Source organism: Rana temporaria, chromosome 2 (assembly GCF_905171775.1).
Source record: "Rana temporaria chromosome 2, aRanTem1.1, whole genome shotgun sequence".
Lineage (NCBI taxonomy): Eukaryota > Metazoa > Chordata > Amphibia > Anura > Ranidae > Rana > Rana temporaria.
The window spans coordinates 197,189,593-197,211,895 of record NC_053490.1 but is presented as its reverse complement, the minus strand read 5'-3'; the positions used below and the strand labels follow the sequence as shown (position 1 = coordinate 197,211,895).

The following is a 22,303-nucleotide window of genomic DNA, read 5'->3' as shown; positions in this document are numbered from 1 at the left end:
TAGTAATGTGCTTGAAAAATGGAATGCACAAGCTTGTTGAGCAGGTTCAAAGGGTTTAGAAAAACAAGTAGGAATTTACTAAACATTCTCAGTACCATTAAACGCACTCTGGTACAAAAGTCATTTTTGTTTTTCCTTTTTTTTTTTTTGTGTTAACAATATACTATTTTATGTTGTACCCTTTTTAAAATGCATTTTATTGATTGTGTCTCTTTAAATGATATGGTTTATTAAAGCCCAACTGATTTCAGTTTAAAGTGATATTGAAGGCAAAAATTTTAATAAAAAAAACTATACATACCTGCTCTGTACAGCGGTTTTGCACAGAGCAGCCCCGATCCTCCTCTGCTCAGGTCCCTCGCCAGCGCTCCTGCTCTTTCCCCCCTGTCCAGTGCCCCCAGAGCAAGCAGCTTGCTAACGCAGGCATGCTCTTGAGCTGCTGCTCTTCGTGTTGATTCTCTTCTCACTGCCTGTGATTGACAGCAGTGGGAGCCAATGGCTCCTGTTGCTGTCTTAGCTGATTTAGGAGGGAGAGTCTACAGAGAGCTGATGTTCTAGAGCAGTGTTTCTCAACCTGTTTCCAGTCGGGGTGCCCTTTAAAAGTATTTTCAGTCTTGAGGCACCCCAGTTCAAGGCTTGGTTCACATTACAGTGTGTCACAGAACATGCGCAAAATCGCGCTCGTTCCTGACAGACAAATGCTCTGCTCTTTAGGGGTACTATTCTTAATGGTACCCCACACATTGGAAAATGTGGGGTGCTTTTGCTGCAGTGCAATTAAAAAAAAAAAAAATGTTGGACTTGTTTCCCTGCATTTTTTGTGGGTACGGAAGCCCATTGAAATGAATGGGCTGCCCTGCACGCAGCTACACAGATGTGAACTAAGGGCTTGTTCACATGTCATAGGGCCGGTAAAACCACATGGTTGAGCTGTTTTTACCACCCCCAATAGCTCAACGCTGGTTCCCGCGACGGGGGTCGCAGGTGGTCAATCTCGCCGCTAGCAGTGGCGAGATTGACACAATCGGCGGCACCTACTGTACATGCACACGCACAGACACATGTATAAAGCCACTTTAAAATGAATCTAGCTTCTAGCTCGGTACCTTTCCAGTTTCCTCATTCAGTCGGGTACTGCACTCTAGGGGGAAGCAGAGGGCACAGCACACTCTTCTGCACTTTACTTTCACTTTTGAGGCCGACTGAGCTTCTCACAGTGCTAAAGTATAGTTCGGCAGGAGATCGGGCTCTTCTGACAGCCCTTCTCTCCCCCGACACCGCGGCACACCTGAGAACCTCTGACGGCACACTGGTTGAGAAAGGCTGCTCTAGAGCACATCACTGGATCGAGAGGGAGCTCAGATAAGTATTTGGGAGGGGCAGCTGCACACAGCTTTTTTACCTTCAGCCTTTAGAACTGCTTTAGAGCCACAATAAGCCCTGGAATACATAAATCGTATTGTAAACACTTATTCAAATTTTGTGGTGCCTTTGCACAATAACTGTCACAAAACATTGCATGTTCATGTACCCGTTGGAGAAATTGCATCAAGACACTGGGAGGGGGCGGGGGGCACTGAGGCCAGAGGGACACTCTATCCTTACTGCACATTAATGCCTCCGGCAGGAGAGCATCCTTTGTTGCGAAGACGCTGTCGGCTACAGAGCATTATTGGTTGCCAAGATGACAATGTAGTAGCAACCAGTGACTCCCCAACCAGTTAATCACCAGCACCATTCAGATGGCAGGCAGGAAATTCCCATTGTTGTCTAAATGTGGGTATTGCCATGTATTGGTAATATCAGCCAGTATAGCTAGGCCCATTTGTTTACATTTAGCTGTTGGGGAAGGTGGGTCCTTGATCAAATTGGCTGTAGTCATTTTTGGCAAAGTGAATAAGGAATACTTGCACTAAGTCAGGATTAACACAACTAGGCTCAGTGACCGCACCAGCCAAGCAGATTCTGGCTGGAAAAAGCGCCCCGAGGCGATTCGGTTCGCATGAGTTGCGCTATACAAGTCATTCATTCATTCAGTTGATGGGGAGCATGATTTCGAGTATGCCTTTATAAATGTCCATACTTTGAATAATGGCTCTTGAACTGCAGAGGCATGATTAACACATACAGGAAGTAAAACGGGAAGCTACAAAACAAGGAACAACATGTATACTTATGTATATTGCTTTTGACATTTTTAGCTAGGATAACCTAGCCGGGGACAGTTTGCTCCAGATCCTGTCTACTCTAATCTTCGTAGTCATGCATAGCAGCCAGTCAGCATTTAGCTTTCATTTTTAAAGCGTAAACTGAAGCTAGGAGTTAATTGGTTACTATGCTTCAGTTCTAGTACATTCCCTATTGTGTGTTTTGATTAGCCTCTTCAGTGATATATATTTTTTTTTTTTCCCCATTTGCCATTTTTTACTTGCTCCATGGTGCAAATGTTTTGATACTGGTCTATTCTTTAAAATAGGCCAAGATGTTCTCACTAAATAAAGAAAAAAAAAAATGTCCAAACATCACCCAGAGTTTATACAGTATTAAGGAGGATTATATGACGCATGGATTAGGCATTGTTGAGCAGCTTGGTTTAATGGAAAGGGTCAGAGATGGTGGCATTAGTCTAATACCAAACTAGTTGATACCAGTATCAACAGGGAAAGTTAACAGCAACTTGAAAGACATATCTAAATAAATCTAATTTCTGTAAGCCTTCATGATATCGCAGATCATTTTCTTTGTGTTTGGTTTAGGGGCATTTTTGGCTCTGCATCTCATTACAGCACACAGGTGTACACTTTTCTTTGTACTGGTTATATGTTCGATGTAAATATTTTCAGTTTTTTTTTTCTATCTTTAGAAGTAATCATGCGATTTTGTTCATAGTAAAAAAAAAAAAAGAGTAAAGTTTTTTTGTTTTTTGATTTGTCAGCATCATTTTTGTTGGCCTTCTGGTGATTGCCTAATTCAGTTTTTTTTTTTTTTTTTTTTTCAGTTGTTGATTATAGTATCAGTAGCCATTCCTCCTTCACCTTCTTATCTGTGACCCCCTGGTGCCTTCACATTCCTCAGTTGTTCCCCCTCCATCCCCCAATCAGATCCTCCATCCCCCAATCAGATCCTATTGTGCTGTGTTCATAAGTATTTTTTTTTTTTTTCTAATCCTATTTGCCTTTTTGGGTGATACGTCTGTAGGACAGCCTGGGGACATGAAAGTGGGCTCCACATTCTTTAAGTTTTTGCACTGCCTGTCCCTGATTCTTTGTGGCGCTGTCTCCACTCCCGTCTCTCTCTCTCCCATGCCACCTCGTACAGCCTCTTTGGCTCAGTGCCCACCTCTTCCATCCACTGGTAAGGGTTGAGGGGGGAAATGGCTTCCTTCATGTTCAGCTTTCTACTCCCCACCTGGGTCCCCTGTGGTTCAGCATGCTTCGGGCACAGCAAGGTGGTGACAACATCTGGGACCAGACATATGGAGCTTTGCTTTCTTGCCCCTGGCAGAGGCATATCTGATCCTCCATTCTATTGCTGTCGCTTCTCCTTGCAGGTCCTAGGTTTCTCTTGTATGTAGCCAGAAACGGAGTGAGATTATCCATAAGGCTACCTAGGCAGGAGCATAGCGCCTGATTGATGTGTTTTTATGTGAATAGATGGGGGGGGGGGGGGTGAATAAAAGCACTGAATTGCATCTGAAACTGCTGATCACAAGGAACACGGTAGCATCAGATATTATTATTATTATTATTATTATTATTATTATAATAAATACATTTATATATGTTGGCTCTTTCCTACTGTTCAGTTTAGATTCAGAATGTGTAAAAATGCGTATATGTACAGACTTAAAAGCCTGAACATAGATTGTACTTGGGGATTATGTTTATGTGCATTTACACAAGTACAGGAACAGCCATTCAAGTCTATGGGGCAACTGTACGCATCTCTCGGGCAGAAAAATGCACCCAAACTTTAACTTGTAAACTACTAGATGGCATGAGCGTTAAACTTCAGGGTTATGTAAAACTATATTTGGCACATTTATCAAGACAATAATGGGTAATAACAGTACCATGTGTCTTCACTACACATGGGTTGGCTACACCCCCAAAGCTTATCAAGCTTTAGATATGGTGGCTGCAACTTATTTAAATTTTTCTTACTATTCAATTGATAAAATGCCAATAACACACTACATGTACTGCATATTTGGTGAACTGCAGTGTTGTCACCCTGTTCTGCAATGTGGATTAGTGCTAAAAAAAACACCACCTTCTACCTAAATAAAAAAACCTTAGCAGCCATCGAACTAGTAGGCTACAATAAATTTGTCTTCAACATGCTTTGCCCATGCATAGCAAAGTTTCATTTTCTATTGAATGGCAGCCCAGCAGGCAGTTTAACTCCCTTCCCTTGGCTCTCACCATTCTGTTTGGTCCCTAGGAGAGCAGAGAGAGGTAGCCTTGTGAAATACCTACCCCATGGCAGTGCTCGGTGCCCGAACAGCCCGGTAGTTGCACTGCCACATGAGAGGGGGACTGAGTTGCCTGCTTTACATAGCCAGAAATACCATGCAATTTTCTTAGGGGCTGCCACCAAAGTCCTCTTTTGGCTTATTTGAACCCCTTCAGGCGCCCTGCATAGGCAATGCACAGGTTCACCTTTAATATGTGTCCCCAAACTAGTGATTGTAAAAAGGAATGGCTTTCTGTTTAAGATGAGGTGCATACCGCTGAGGTTACTACCGAACAAGTTTCGCATCCCGTCTTGCAAATGTTTACAGAGTAAACTAAAGCACTGCCATTTGAAATTCTCATAGGGCATGCTCTGTTTTCTGTTGAAAGCAAACAAAGTGCTGATCTGTGCAATGATACAAGTCCCATTCTATGTTTATTAAAGGGGTTGCCCTCATTTAGACACCTTTCTTTTTCAATAGTGTTCCACCCAAACTAGCATTTTGCTGGGTGTCCCTACTACTATTTATTTTTTTATCCTGGGATTCCCACTGTTACGTGATCATAGGTGTAGCCAGACAACAAAGACCTTTTTCTGGAGAATTTGTGGTGCTTTACTATGAAGGAGTTTAGGAGATCTTGCAAAGTACCCCTTGCTTCTAGATGCAATATACCTTCACATGACCTTGATGTGCAGCGAAGGTGGTGCTTTCTCTAAAATTGTAGTAGGATTGTGTTAGGAGGACTGTTTTTTATAGCTAAAAAAAAGGCCCTCCTGGAGGTCTTTGAAGACAGGATGTTTGGAAAGATATAAGGGGTTGTTGAAATCCCTAAGTGGTATCAATTTACGCATTTACTTACTTTCCCTGCAAAGGGACAGCAGGCAACTTGAAGTCCACTACATATCACCCATTCATGTTTTGGCTCTGTGCCTTCCCCCTCCTTTATATAATGCTAATTGGCAAAATCTAATGGAAAGTATTGAAGCTCACATTGCATTGTAGCAGCCTACATTTTTGGTGATCCTGACCAGAAAATTAGGTGCAGGAATACATAAGTGCAAAACAATGTGGAAACTTTTGGTTGTGGTATGCCTCCATCTCTATTTAACAAGTACACAACACAATACATTTTTCCCATTTGGACCTTTATTTGAGGCATATCGCTGACTAACAATTTACATGCATATGTAAATGCCACTTTATTATTGAATACATCACATATATTAAAAAAAAATTGATTTAAAAATGGTAAGCTGGTTTATTATTAGGGGTGCAACGGATCAAAAAACTCACGGATCGGATCGATCCTCGGATCAGGAGTCACGGATCGGATCATTTTCGGATCAGCAAAAAAAAAAAAGGGTCCGTTTTTTCATTGGTCCAAAAAAAAAAAATTATATATATATATATTTTTTTATTTTTTTTGGACCAATGAAAAAACGGACCCTTTTTTTTTTTTTGCTGATCCGAAAAAAGAGCACAATAGCAATTCACAGGGGTGGATTAAAGAGGAAGCAGGTGAGGCTGTTTGGGACTTAAAGTACAATCTTGATGTTTTTACAGCAAAAAAAAAAATATATATATATATATATATATTTTTTTTTTTTTGCTGTAAAAACATCAAGATTGTACTTTAAGTCCCAAACAGCCTCACCTGCTTCCTCTTTAATCCACCCCTGTGAATTGCTATTGTGCTCTTTTTTCCCCCTTTTCCCCCCCCTCCTCTCACACCAGTGCTTCACTGCTAACATTCCCATTCAGCTTGCTAGAGCCCAGTGCACAGCGTGACACGCCTCCCCGGGGAGGCATGTCATGCTGGGCTCTGGCAAGCAGACTGGCCGCCGCTCCGGAGCTAGGCCGAAGCCGGGGACTTTCCTAGGCCTAGGCTCCGGAGCGCTCCGCGGATCGCGGGGTGTGCCGATCCGAACGGGGTGGCCCGTTCGGATCACGGATCGGTGACGATCCGTTACACCCCTATTTATTATACTTATTACATTTTAAGTATATTTATTTTATTTACTATTAATGCGCATAATCTTTTCCAGATCTCACGTGGCTAAATAAAAAAAAATTGCATCCAGTAATCTCATGCGTTTCATAAATGTCTATTCACTTCATCAGGCGTAGATGCTACTGCAAGGATCCACCAAATAAGACCACAAATATGACATAATTTAACGATGCTAATAATATCACATAGCGAATATATAGCTTGAGAGAGGGGTATGGCTTGATTCAAATTCCAATAGAAACTGTAGACCCGGATCCTTCTAAAACGGCTTAATGAAAGTATAAAAGAAGTCCTATAGGAAAAAAAAATGTAGTGTACATTTATATTGTTAATAAATAAAAAATTAATAAAAAATAGTGACATCAAAAACAGACCCAGTGCTTTGCTCCTGCGTAGATATAGTCAGATTAATAAGAAGGGAACATAATAAAATATAATGCTCCAAAAATTAATTGTATGATGTTTTATCCTGTAGATAATTATAGTAGAAGCTACTCCTGATGAAGTAAAGACATTCATGAAACATGTAGACATACCAAATGCACTTTTATGATTTAGTTATGTGGAAACATGGAATGTGCATTAATAATAAAATGTGTATTTTGCACTTAGAAATGATGAATATATTAAATTGGCTTAATAATCGTTTTTTGTTCCATTTTATGTAATGAGATTTGTATGTATTTACACAGTGCACACATGCATACAGTACATGAGAGAGAGAGAGGGAGAGAGATATGGCTCTAGATATATCCATGCGTATGGCATGCAGTCATACATGACAAAATGCTAAAACCTTTTACCAGTTGGCTCCCATAAGCTACCCAACAAACAAGCATAGATAGATGGAAGGAACAAACACGAAAACTTTGCTCGGATGACAGCCCATCGTACGACAATCGTTTAATCAGTACAGTATGCGTCCGCTAAAAATTAATAGACAAAACACCACGAATGATCGAAAACGAGAAGGACACATGGGTCACACGTATTTGACATTTCGGATACGTAGCTACGCACACCAGAACATTTTTCCAGAATCGTACTACAAAAATCTTACTTTTAGTAGAGCACATTTTGCAATGTTGTATTCGATATTAGTTTTACGCAACAAAATGCGAACGATACGTTTTGTACTATAATCGGATCGTGTGTACGAGGCACTAGAATCAGTGGGGCTATGTGCACAGCTGCATCTACAAATGAAAATGTGCACTGTATTTGGCAAAAAAAAAAAAAAAATTAGAGCACATCAGTGTCCTGGGGCCATACATATCTGCGTATTTTACACGTGTATGTGTATATACGTGTAAAATACGCAGATATGTATGGCCCCGGACACCGATGTGCTCTAAATTTTTTTTTTTTTTTTTTTTTTTTTTTTGCCAAATACAGCGCACATTTTCATTTGTAGCTGCAGCTGTGTACATAGCCCCACTGAGTCTAGTGCCTCGTACACACGATCTGATTATCGTACAACGTATCGTTCGCATTTTGTTGCGGAAAAACTAATATCGAATACAACAGTGCAAAATGTGCTCTACGAAAAGTACGATTTTTGTAGTACGATTCTGGAAAAACGTTCTGGTGTGCGTGTATATACGCATAAATGCGTAAAGTCGTTCGAAAAATGATACATGTCTAAACATGAGAAATTTTTGGTGCGTATTGTGTGCAGAATCTTCTGCAAGAACCTGTGTTCCGTGCACAAAATACGCACACGCCTGCGTCAATGAGCCAAGACAATACAAGGAAACATTTCTTTAATTAATGGGGCAGTATTTCTGTGTAGGAAATTCCTTTCTGACACAATCGGCTCCCTTGAAGTGTACATCAATAATGTAAAAAAATAATTTTGTTTAGCAGTACATAGTTACAGCTTTGTACAATCCCAGGTGCGAATGATTTAAGAGGTATAGAAAGTGATTAGCATTTTCCTGTGGAGATATAAAAATAGATGTACTTGTTGCTTCGTGTGTCTTCTGTAGCAGCCTTGGGGCTGTCAAAGCTAGACTGCCAAACGGAGATTGTGTTTGCATAGTAATGTAACCAGAGGCTAATTGGTAAACTTGCAGCGAAGGACTGATGTATTGCCGCAGCCAAGCGCTGCCTTCGTATTCTGTTCATGTGGTTTTTACACTTGCAGACTTTTTAAAAAATAAAAATATGAGTTTTCTCTCTATTTGTAAACTCTTAAAGTGGAACTGCAGGTACCCACATCCCGATCAAGCAAGGCTTTCCTGTCTCAGATCACTATACAGCAAAAAAGGAACTTTAAATACTGTATATACTCGAGTATAAGCTGACCCAAATATAAGCCGAGGCACCTAATTTTACCACAAAAAACTGGGAAAACATATTGACTCGAGTATAAGCCTAGGGTGTCCATCTGCATGCCTCACTGTGTCCAAGACTAGACTGACGTTTAACATGGGAGTCTATGGAAGGGGTGGCCAGCTTTGAAAAATCGGTGTTCCCCATCCGTAGGTCCCCCCAGACAACAAACTTTGCACACTTGTAGAGGAGAAATGGGGCCTATGACCGGCCGGTACCGGGTCCCCAAAGTCACCAGAGAAATTACCGTTTTTTTTTTTTTCCATAGATTTTATTGGGTTTTCAATATAACATCAGGCAGTACATTCCATACATTATATATAACAGTTTACACAAAGCACATTACATGTAAACAGTCCCTAGAACATCTTGCATGAACTATATAATGCGACTATGGGTCAGGGAGCCCAAATGTAAGTGTTTTTCCAAATCTTTCTCTATCAAAAGGGATCTATAAAATGGTAGAAATGACCGTTTAACATAGGAGTCTATGGAAGGGGTGCCCAGCTGTAGGTCCCCCGAACAACCATCTTTGCACACTTATGGAGGAAGAGTGGGGCTACATGTGTGTTAAGTTTGGCTAGTACCGGGTCCCCAAAGTCTGGGAGATCGGGTGCAAAAAGTGACTCTAGTATAAGTCAAGGGGGGCATTTTCAGCACAAAAAATGTGCTGAAAAACTCGGCTTATATTCAAGTATATACGGTAATTGTAGAAATACCTTATTTTCGCTGCTCTTCATGTGACCTCTTTGATTATCTTGCTTCCTTATCTGTCTCTAGTATATAGCAGGGAGCAGCCATGCTCGACCTGTTTACATTACCGCATTGGGACCACAATTCCCTTGGGCTTCAGATGTATTGGATATTGAGATCTGTATGAAGATGGTACAGTGGTATGCCTCTTGCAGCATGCAGAAGGCCATGAGAGCTGTAGCCACATGCTGTTTTAATAGGCGTGTCAGTATTAATGGGCATTACTGGGTGGAAATCTTAAACCATTAGTAATGTCAATTAGTGGAGACGAAAATAATGTTGCGTCAGCACTAGTAAAGTCCACCAACGGCGCCATAATTCATGTTCTGTCACCCATATTTTTTTATATCAGTTTTGAACACAAATTAATAACTGATCTCACACACCTCAATGCTTTTTTTTTTTTTTTTTTTTTTTTTTTCAAAGGGCATTTCTACTTTCACAGCCAAATTGGAATAACACCTACCTTTTTTATGCTTGTTTCATGTTCCCATTCACATAGCAGAACTTATTTTGCCTATCACCTTCCAGGACGGCACATGTGACATGAGGGCTCCTCAATACAGGAAACTCAATCAATTGACAGCTTGTTATAAGTCCCCACCCTTCCACTTGATCCCAAGTATTGATTGTGTTTCTCCCGAACACAGCGAATATTTCAGTTTGCATCTTCCCTTTTTCTGATGTGCCTTTGTGGAAACTCCCAGGGCTGATAAATCTATACAAGACTAAAAATATCAGATATGAGTGATGGTATTTTGAAACTTTTTTATTTTATTTATTTTTTAGCGTTTGATCCACAAAAGTAATTAACTTGGAAAAGGGGTGGGGAACGACATGCATGTATGCATGTTAGTGCGCATTCCCACTGGGAAAAGTTAAACCACTAAAAATATTGGAATATTTTCTGTCTATAGGTACCCCTAAATTTTAGTCCCTTCCTTCCTTCCTTCCTTCCTTCCTTCCGCAATGACAGAGCCCGCTCTACTCTATGGGGTGGTCAGATGGAAACGGCCTGCATGTCAATTTTTCTATTCGATCCAACCCGCTGGACGGATGGCAAATGTATCGCAATACGTCTGTTTCTCAGCGGATTTTGTCGGGTCAGATGTCCAGCGGGTGTCAGACGACAGCCGCCCCATAGAGGACAATGGGTGGCCTGATCGGGTCCGCTTGAAAAGCGGTCAGACGGACCTGATTGGTCCACTGCATCCATGGCTTACACTGCATCCAATTTGCATAACATTTTAAAATCTATTAGTTTGCATGCATCTGGTTCACATATGTGCGTTGCATTCGCACTCTGCAAAAACTTTGTGCGTTTTTTCTAGGCAGTGCAGTGTGAATTGAAGGCACATATTCTATGGAAAGCATCCGATTCGCAGATCTTTGCAGAGAAAACGGCTGGAATTCGCACCGCACATGTGTGAATTCAGCCTCAAAGAATAAGTTCACTTTAAAAATAAAAATGTGGTCAGCAGATCACTGATCTGTAGGTCTCCTGCAGACTTTCTGTGAGTGTGAGCGGTCTGCCCTGTACATCGTACAGCCAAGCATTTTCACCCCGACAGGAAGACTCCATGAACAATGGACTTCATTGGGACCTGAAAGCCGCAAAGTATGTCGTGGCTTGTAGTTCCTTCATACACTGAGCTCTGTGAATGAATGAATGACTCGGCCGTGTGAGTGAAGCCCCCACTTTAATATAGACCCACAATCATTTAGCATTTTATATTTTTGTCTAGTGTTCAGCTTTTGAATATTGCAGAAGAGGATGTTCCTTCCAAATATGATGATGTCTCAGGCAGGGTTCCTCGGAACGCTTATAAATGCAAATGTTTACATAATGGTATAATTTCCATTCACGTAGATAGTTCAACCTTTGCTTGTCCTTGTTTAAGGGAATCTCCTTATGCACACAAAGCAAAGGCAACAGTTATCGCAGGTTCCAAGTTGTGCGCTGATGATGATGAGTTTAGAGATTTTCCCACGTCATCGGAGATGGGATATGATGTGAAAATTGGTGTGATGTTGACATAGGACATATTGAGTCAACATTATACTAGTTTAATACCTAGAAATGTATTTCATCCAAATCAAGTGTGTAGTAATGTAAGCAGAAAATAGTAGTGGAACAAACTCCTTTGACAAACTTTTATCTTTCAGTCCGTATGAAAACAGAAGTCAGACAGGAAGCAGGAATTTCCTTATTTTCCCCTGTGACAGATGGGCCACATGCTAAAGCAATAGGCAGCTGTTCAGACCTGTGGCTGATCGCAAGAACGCAGAGGAATCCCCTTAACCCCTTCTACCCCATAGGCATCAATGACTTCAAAGCAATTTAAGTGCACTTTTACTACTTTACAAAAAAGTGTTGCATAGGAGCAGATGCCACAGGAATCCTTCTGTTGCTGTTTATTAGCCAGCATTGCTGCTTCTCACCCCCCCCCCCCTTTTTTTATTTTTTGTGCCCCTCTCTAAACCAAGGTCTTATTTAGAGTGGACTACAGATTCTGCCATGTTCAAGAATTGTGGAAATCCATGTGGAGCCTGCAAAAGTCCCGTAAAGTTCTCTTAATGCTGTAAAGAGACCTCCCTGGTTGGAGTAGAGACTTTCACCAGTTATGTGACCAGGCTTTTCTCCTGATATTATTTTTTGTGCGTACCAAAGCAAGTGGAGCGTTGTTCCCCCCCGTGGGGTTCTGGTATTTTTGCTCACCGTTCTTGTGATCATTTTGACCCCACGGGGTGAGATCTTGCCTGGAGCCCCAGATCGAGGGAGATTATCAGTGGTCTTGTATGTCTTCTATTTTCTAATTATTGCTCCCACAGTTGATTTCTTCACACCAAGTTTCTTGCATATTGCCGATTCAGTCTTCCCAGCCTGGTGCAGGGCTACAATTTTATTTCTGGTGTCCTTCGACAGCTCTTTGGTCTTCACCATAGTGGAGTTTGGAGTGTGACTGTTTGAGGTTGTGGACAGGTGTCTTTTATACTGATAACAAGTTCAAACCGGTGCCATTAACACAGGTAATGACCGTATGTCCGCATTTTCATCCATCCGTTGCGGATGAAAACGGTACATACATTGGTCCCTATGTGATTACGGGTGTCATCGGATGACCATCCGCTGACACCCGTAATCACCCGCCTCCGCAATGATCCGATTTTTTCGGACGGAAGAAAATCCTATTTTTCTTCCGTCTGGCAAATCCGATCGGGTGAACACGGACATACGGTCCGTGTTCATCCGATCCCCCATAGGGGAGAGCGGAGGAAAGACAGGGCGGTCCCTGCACAGTGTGTGGGGACCGCCCTGTCAGCCGACGGCTCAGCGGGGATTTTACGGAGGATCCCCGCTGAGCAAAGCGGACACACGGAGGCGGATCATTACTGATCCGCCCGTGTGAAAGGGCCCTTAGAGAAGAAGATACAGGTCTGTGAGAGCCAGAAATCTTGCTTGTTTGTAGAGGAGACCAAATACTTATTTTCCACCATAATTTGCAAATGCATTCTTTCCAAATCAGACAATGTGATTGTCTGGATTTGTTTCTACATTTTGTCTTTCATCGTTTTGGTATACCTATGATGACAATTACAGGCCTCTCATCCTGTGTTGTGGGTGTGTGTTTTTTTTTTTCCCCCACAATTCTTGATCATTGTATTGTGATGGCTGTGAATCCTCCCACTGTCAGAATACAGTAGTGCAGCAGAAGGGATTCCCTCATCAACAATGTCTGTATTGATGGAGGAATCTAGGGATTTTTCTTTCCATTTGACCCAAGAAAAGAGAATTGCATGATCTATGGTCAGCCTAATCCCTGCCAACTGCCATCATCCTACTGTCAAGTGAGATTGCCTTAATGTCATAAGTGGATCATGCTCATTGGACCAGGGGATGCCAGGTTTTCGAATCTGTCTACATCTCAGTGGGGACACTAATTAGTAGGGTGGGGAAAGCTTGGAACCATTCACAAATTTTGACAAAGATTACACAAATTAAAATGTTCTAACAAAATTCTACTAGTGTATGGCCAGCTTTAAATATACGTTTTCCCTGGAGCTATGCTTTACAGCAGACCTAAAGTCTCTCACTAATTAAAGCAATATTAACTCAAAACCAATACATTTTATATATTGCATCTTACCAATCATTCGATGTAGTAGCTGCATTTGTTTTTTCTTTTCCTCCTTTTTTTTCACCCGGTGATATGGCCAGTAACACGCCTTCTGTATTAGAGTGCCCCTACTCTGGATGAAGGCACACAGGGACACCTTTTTGGACAGCAGCACTTTATCTGAGCACCACAAACTGAAAGGCTAAGTTTTGTCTTTCAGCCATTCATACCTTATTTGGACTCTATTCAATCTTTTAGCTCATTGGAATGAAGGGCCTAATTTTAACTTTGCACCATTTCTTGGGAGATCACATGATCTATTCCAGTTGGCTATGTTCAACTGACACAGGCAGTAAGCATGGACACTAATTCCGCGTACACACGACCATTTTTCATGACGAGAAAAATGCAATTTTTAAAATTTAAATTTAAAAAAGTCATGTGTATGCTCACAGGCATTTTTCTTGATGAGAAAAATGGGCATTTTTTTTTTTTTTTTAAGAACCTGCTCTATTTTTTTTTTTCTCGTCTTCACGCCGTGAAAAACGATCGTGTACGCTTTAACTAGGGGGGAAAAAACGCTCATGCTCAGAAGCCAGTTATGAGATGGGGAAATTGGCAACAGCAGCCGAAAGGATGGCGCCATTCGGATGGAACTTCCCATTTATAGTGCCGTCCTACATATTGTATGTCACCGCGCTTTGCTCGAGCATTTTTTTTATTTTTTTTCACGAACGTGTGTATGCAAGGCACGTTTGAGAGTAATCGCGACTAATGGCGTAAAACAATTGAGTTGGCCCACCCATTACAGCTATACCAGCTTCAACTCTTCTGGGAAGGCTGTCCACAGAGTTTAGGAGTGTCTATGGGGAATTTTTGACCATTGTTCCAGAAGCGCATTTGTGAGGTCAGGCACTGATGTGGACGAGAAGGCCTGGCTCGCAGTCTCCACCTTTGGGATGAATTGGAGTCTTATATTGGGGACAGGCCAGTCAAGTTCCTGCAATCCAAACTCGTTCATCCATGTCTTTAGGGACCTTACTGGTGTGTAGACATGCTGGAACAGGAAGGGGTCATCCCCAAACTGTTCACACAAAGATGGGAGCATAAAATGGTCCAAAATGTCTTGGTATGCCGACACCTTTATAATTTTTTTTTTTTTTTTTTTTAATGACATGAGTCGTGTGTACGCGGCATAAGGCCTCTTTCACACCATGGTGCAGGGACGTCCGTTTTTCCCTCACATGTGTACTTCTCTGTGTGTACTATTCACATCACAGCATGCAGATTTTTTTTTTTTTTTTTTTTTTTTTTTTTTGTGCGCAGGAATCTGTAACGTGTATGCAGTTTTCTGCACAAAAACTCACTGAAATGCGCATGAAAACTGATGTCTCTGCAAGTGATCTCTGCGTTTTCCCATCAGATTTCATGCACGTATGGTGTGACTGATCCCTAAAAGAATTCAGGTTTTTTTTTGCACAATAATGGGTAGCTCAGATTTTTAAATAGGCATGCATAAGCAACAGTCATGTATAATAAAGCAAAGAACACCATGCAGCAATCTTTGTTCTGTATATATTGCGTGTAGTAGAGGTACCTCTGTAAACTTCCTGCTGGTTGTATACAGTCAGGCAGATGAAAGCATAGCAAAGGTATTGTGATTTCTTAGTGGATTAGCACTGCAGAGGTTCCTACAGAGCATGCCACTGCTTTGCGTGCTGTAACCTGATCACAGGTGAATAATTCAAATACACTTCTGGAAAGTACTTTAGAGAAACAAATATTTTCAGCGTTTCTAGTCGAGTGTAATTTACATGCTTACTTGACTTCAGAATAAACCAGTGTAACATGTTCCTTTTACATTTTCAGTGAAAGGAAAGAGGAAGAGCGGTTTAGAAAGGAGTCTTCCATTTTCTTCAGCTTCTATTTACAAGAATAAGCTATTGTAGAACAAGTGGGTTTTGTTGTGTGAATTAGAGGTGGTTTTCTTGATCTCCTGGTCTGAATAGTTTACTGCATTCATACCATATTATTTTGTTTGAAATGGTGCCGCTTGGCAAGGCAGAGTTAAGGCCCCTACACAGGATCAGACTTTTTGACAACAAACCTCCGACGGACCTGGCAATCCGAGCGTGTGTACGCTCCATCGGACACATTTTTTGCTTTTTCATCAGACAAATGTTCGCTGTGCGAACAGACAAACTTTCCGGCAACAAATGTCCTACGTCGGTGATCCGACCATTGGACTAAAGTACAAACGCGTATTCTCAGAACCAATGCTAAAGATCAGGCAACAATAGCAGAAGTTGCCCAAAGGGTGTCGGTAAAGGGCAGAAAAACCACGTAGTCCGTCTATTACGTCACTACGTTTGTTGGCTCAAAAAGTCCTACCGTGTGTATGCATACCAAGTTCACGGACAACGCCCTTCAGAGCAAAATCCACAGAAAAGTCCATTAGAAGTCGATCGTGTGTATGAGGCTTAAAACATTCTGTAGTATGGAGCAAACTTTGTGGTGGATAGTTATCATTTGGTGGACTTAACTAGAAGTACATGTTTATGAATTGGGAACGGTTGCTAGTTGTTGTTAACCAGTTATCAGTTGCTGGTCCTGAACAAAGGTAGTTGCTGGTCTTAACCAAAGGTGGTGGTTTATATCCTGGAAACAGTTATTTGCTGGCCCTAACCAAAGGTAGTTGTTTATGATCTGGGAATGGTTGTCGCAGTGCTTCCTTACAATGATTGGTTGGTTGTTTCTAGGATGGACGGATTGGTCATAATTTGAGAAAAGGCAACAGGTTTTTGGCTTATGCCTGTTTTTGCAATGCATGAATCTATGTATTGTGGCGGTGCAGGAGAGATAGGGGGCAGCGCTCCTGCGCCCTCTATGGATGCACCGCCACTGGTCACAAGTATAGAACCACATTTGATGAGATAAACAAACAACCCTTCTGCCATAGAATTGTATTTAAAATCCATGTTGATTTTTTTTTCCGTTTTTTAAACATTCATTCAGCTATTTCATGAGTGCTAATTGATGGAGCCTTAAAGTGGTATTAAACCCACAAAACTAAAATGGATCATATTTCAGCTTACCAATCATTAGATGTAGGGGTTGCATCAGTTTTCTTTTCTTTTGCCCCCCCCCCCTATTTTCACCTGGTGAGCTGGCCAATAATACACCTCTTGTATTGATGAGATACAAGTCTGGATGAATGAACATAGGAGGCACAGCAGCAAAGTGAAGCATTGTCAGTTTGGGGGCTGGTACTGTTCCAAACTTCAGATCCCGCTTTTATAATCGGCAACAGTAAACCATTTTAAGTAGTTTGCCTCATCCATGTAAACTGATACATTCTGCTGGAGAGCTTGTAACAGACTTGCTGGCTTGATCACCACATAACATTTGAAGAAAGAGACCCTAAACAAGGAAACTAATACAGCTATCCCATCTATGAATTGGTAAGCTGCAATATAATGCATGGTTTGCATTTGGGATTAATACTGCTTTAATGCTATAATCACATGAGGGTTGTAATGAGGTGAGATTACACCTCTATGCACCAACAGTACTGTATACAGAACACCCCTCATACAAGGAAGCATGTTTGTGTTTTGACACTTGATATCGTAGCCATCTGCAGATTGAACTAGGAAGGATTGTGTATCGATTAGGTAATTTTTCTTCAATGTGGAGCTATCCTTTAAAAAGAAAATAGACTGCTATCACATGTCTAATATTTTTTTTTTTTCTTTTTGCCTTTCAGAGTGAAGGTACCAGTTCCAAACTTTAATACACTACAGAAAAGAACCTTGGGCCTATTTTGTGATCAGATGCTGCTAAAGTCTCCCTCGTTCCGCTAGTGCGGTTTGATTGGTTTCCGCTCAGGTATATACTGTGGAGGACGCGTGCCAGACAGCTACCAAGACAGACTTGATCTATTTGGATGGCATTATTTACAGTCTATCATTTTGCTTCAGACATCATGAAACTCACCATGAACACACAAGGAATGACGAGGCCTTCATCAACTCTTCTTATTTATTCTGTAGGCTGGGACGTCGCGTAAGGCAGTAACATTACCCATCTTGTCAGAAAATGGTACTGCTCGCCCTACCTCATGAATCAAAGAAAGTAATGCATTTAAAATATGGTGATATGTTGATTTTTTTTTTTTTTTCTTTGTGCAATGAAGTTACTGAAGAAGTGTTTGGCCTTATTCTACAGCGAAAGAACATCTGCTTGTTGAATCAAAATTATGGACTGTGCAGTTTACTTGGAAACCTCATGACGCCAAGTGGCATGGCAACTCTAACATAATGCAGTCGTGCACGTTTGCATTTTCTCTTTTTAAATGTGGACCAAAAATGTGACTAATGGACTTGTTTTCTTCTCTTATGCTGTTAGACGCATGCACTACACGGTTACACGGAGCTTCATTTGACTCCTTACAGTTCGATCTAGCAGATTACTGTATGTACACAAGCCACAGGCTGAGAATGGTGATTTCTTATTTTATTTTTTTTGTTTGCTTTTTATCATTGACTTTTAAAATGTATGTACGTTTTAGACGAGATTTTATGTGTTGATACAATATTACTACTATTGACAACTTTTATGTTTTTTTTTTTTTTTTTTTTTTTTTAAAGGTACTTTATTTTTAACGTTGATTGTAATACACGCACACATAACTGCATTGTGCTTAACCAAAAAATGTCACCCTATGAAATATTCATCTTAACTAATGTGCTGTAACAACACAGCAGTTAATGGGCTAGCCTCTTGGCACAGCTCTTCCTGGCTGACCAGTTCCTCTAGTATTGTCCCCTGAAGCCACATGCCCCCCTGAGATTGCTTTGTGATCTTTCATGCCTAATCTTTTTGAGAGTATGCCAGAAAGATTGCAGGGCGCTCAGCTCCATGCTTTCCATCTGGTTATATGTTGGTGGAAGGGTCTTGACGATGCAGAGTTTTACAAAATGGAGTGATCCGAGGAGGGCCCTAAAATGTCCTGGTTGTAGATTTCAAACTGTTAACATTACTCTACTTTTCTCACTAAGTACTGCTTTATCAGATATACAGATATTTTACAGCCTTTCTATTTGTACCTGGAAAATTTATCAGAGATATTTTACAGAAGGGGATATTACCCATATTTTTATTTATTTTTTTGAAGGTACAAGCAGAACCAAGGTATATTTTCTGAAAAGGACTTTGTCCCGAACTTCACTGTAGATCATTCACTTCCTAATTTTGCTAAATGTCTGTGATGATTTTTTTTCTTTTTTGAACACACCAAGTCATATCAAAGCCGAAAATGGTGGTGGGCGTCTACTAAGTATAAGGCGTTCAATTCATTGTGACTTCCTATTTGGGTACCAAAACATTTTTTTTTTCTTTTTTTGGCGTGTTGGGGGGGTTCAAAGGTCATTCCTTGACAGGCTTCCATTGGGAACCACATTGGTTTTGGCTCCCAGAACAATGGCAAATGGAGAATCGGTTATCCCTAATGCATACAACGGTTCATCTCTGAACAACAATTTTTTTTTTTTTTTTACTCCTAAACAATGTATTTAAAAACACCACGTCTTCCTGCTAACACAACAAAAAAAAGTCTTACTAATAAGGATTGTATTTCCAGACAAGAGTGAATGTAAATTCATATCTTTTTCTATTTCTCCTTTTTATAGTTCAATCCTTGAGGGGAAGTGCCGCTTTATAGTGTAATGCACAGACCGTTAAGAGAACTGGTCTGTTAAAACGTGTACAGCATACTTTTTCTAAATGAATATATTGTAAAAAAAAGTAAACTTTCTCAAATATTTTGGTTTAGTCTCCAAATCAAAAATAATTCATATTTGTTACCTTAAGTAATGTACGGCACTGAACATTGTGACCTTCTGAGGTCAATTTTTTTTTTTTTTTTTTTTTTTTAATGAAAATATAGACCTATAGGAGAAATGTCTCGGTAGTATTGAGTTACCAGTCATATTAATGGTTGAGCAACATATAGTAAAACCTAGCTTGGCTCTGTAAATTTCACATGAGGCATATGCAATATTTAAATCTGAAGTTTAGTTTACAAAAAAACAACCAAAATGTACAGGTTTTGCAGAAACCCTATGATGTATATTTACATATTTGTGCATTTTTGCCCACAGTCCCTTAAATTTAAAATATTTTGATATTGTAACATTTTAAGGTTCTCAAACAGTATTTTATTCTTTTATTTACTGGGTACATATTGTTTCTGAATATCAAGATGTTAAATATATTTCTTACAATTGTGGTATGACAAGAGACTTAACTTATCTTGCAGTGTCTTCCGATGGACATGGCGTGTGTGTGTGTGGGTGTATGGTATGTGAGAGATGATATATATAAAAATATATATGATGCTGCTGGAGACCTGGATAAACAAAACCTAGGGTAGTGCATTATATTTAATCTTTATTGATCTTGGATGCTGTCTTAATAGCCATATGCAATAAATACATTATTTATGATAGGAATCAGTTTTGAGCGTGCTTTCTGTAGACATGTGGCTGAAAAAGATATTCTGTTTTATTTATTGGTTTTTGAAATCATTGGGACTATGGTGTACAACTAAAGGGTATATGTTTACTTTGATTTTATTATATTCATAATTAAAATGTGTGACAAAAAAGGTCATATATCGGGTTTTCCTTTTTTTTATATTTCTACACACTGACACATTTGCCTCTTTCCTAGTTCTCATGGTATCTACACTTCTCTCTGTCAATTTTATGGAATTCATGATTTAAAAAATAAACTCCACTTTTGTGGAGAAAAAAGTTAAGATCGCTGTTTAGTGTTGTTAAAAAATGGTTTTCTGTTTAGTATATATTCTGCAAGTAGATATGATTGTCTAGACCTGTCAAAATATTCAAATGTTGCCTCTGTAGCTATGGCAACTGGGAATCTCCCCCCTCCAATCCCCTCCAAAAAAAAATGACTGGTTATAGCAGACAGACCCTCGCCCACTTAGCATGTAGAAACATTCATTCTATTGTCTTCCAATTTTCCCTTTCCATGGCCTGCAATGATGATTTTTAATTGACCTAGAGAGGATTTATTAATATTTTTTTCTCAATAGCAGGTGGGCGTTTTTCCTTGAGAAATACTTATTTTAAAGTGCCAAACATTTGAGAATAGTTACATAAAATGATTATATGCCAATTCAAGTGATAATAAAAGGACAGCAGTCCACATTTAAACATCAAATGCATGAATAACCATAAATGCAAAAAAATATGAGTCAAAGAGTAAAGGTGAATATAAATAAAGTCCAGTTTGACAATTCCCAACACCAATCAATCACCCCGTCACTGAGGACCCTTCATTGGCTAGCCGTAAAGGATCGGGTCACATTCAAGGCCCTCTTCCTCACTCACAAATGTACACAAGGAGTCGCCCCCCAATATTTATGAGGGAAAATAAAATACCACAACCCCAATAGCGTTCTTCGGTCAACCAACCAAAATCTACAAATTATGTGCCAATGCAAAAAAATAAAATGCGCAATTCATTTAAATTGCATGCTTGGGAGATGCCTTAAACTTTCCAATGAAGTCACACAGCTGTGGAATGTGCTACAACAAAAGTGAAATTTAGAATACAAATAATGGTCCTCAAATGGCATTTCCCTGCTGCCTTTTTTTCTTTTTGTGCAAAAAAAATGGTATGGGGGCTTACCAAAATTAAACAAAGGTCATGGGAAGTTGGGCACTGCCTTGGGGGACCTCAAGCAATGCAAAAATTACAAAGCAAATATGAAATTATGCCTTTTACATGCTTTGGGGATGCCCTAAAACTGCCTGCGAAGTGGTACACCTGTACTAATGCAAAGGTTGCTAGGGCACAGAGGGAAGTTGTCATTTAGTGGCGGTAGTAATATTGCCACTATATGAGTGACTGCCTGCTGCAATAGCTGCCAGATATTCAAACAGGCCAAAATTTGCCTGTTTCACACCTAAGCAGGTTGGAGTTTGCATATTCCAGGTAGAGGTCGGACGATATTTGGCCATTTTTAAGTAATCGGCATTGGCCGATTATTGTGAAAATTCTGCCGATTTTCGGCTGTCACGCTAAACCCCGCTTTCCAGTGCCCCGCTCCATCTACAGCAGCACGAGAAATGAATCGTTCACCTGTGCCGCCGATAGCCTGCCCGCCAGCCCCTATAGAGGAGAAGAGAAACAAGTTTCACTAGCACCGCCCAGCCCCCCCCCCCACCTCGGCGGGCTGTAGCAGAGGAAGAAACCCCCTCCATGGCCAGCACCATCCATCCATTCCCCTCCACAATGCATCCCCCACCCACGGCCAGCACCAATCATCTATCCCCCTCCACAAAGCATCCCCCACCCACGGCCAGAACCATCCATCCCCCTCCACAATGCATCCCCCACCCATGGCCAGAACCATCCATCCATCCCCCTCCACAATGCATCCCCCACCCATGGCCAGAACCATCCATCCCCCTCCAACGCATCCCCCACCCACAGCCAGAACCATCCATCCCCCTCCACAACGCATCCCCCACTCAGGGCCAGCACCATCCATCCATTCCCCTCCACAATGCATTCCCCACCCACGGCCAGCATCCTCCATCC

The 22,303-nt window shown here is 40.8% G+C and overlaps 1 protein-coding gene across 1 annotated transcript in view; it reads left to right on the top strand.

Annotated features, from left to right (window-relative positions):
- IRS2 (insulin receptor substrate 2) overlaps window positions 1-20,344 on the top strand; it is a 39,590-nt gene extending 19,246 nt beyond the window's left edge. The window contains exon 3 of the mRNA XM_040336207.1: window positions 17,439-20,344. Within this exon, the coding sequence (XP_040192141.1) occupies window positions 17,439-17,443 (5 nt within the window). The 3' untranslated portion in view covers window positions 17,444-20,344. The remainder of the gene's footprint in view (window positions 1-17,438) is intronic.
- The last annotated feature ends 1,959 nt before the right edge of the window (window positions 20,345-22,303 follow it).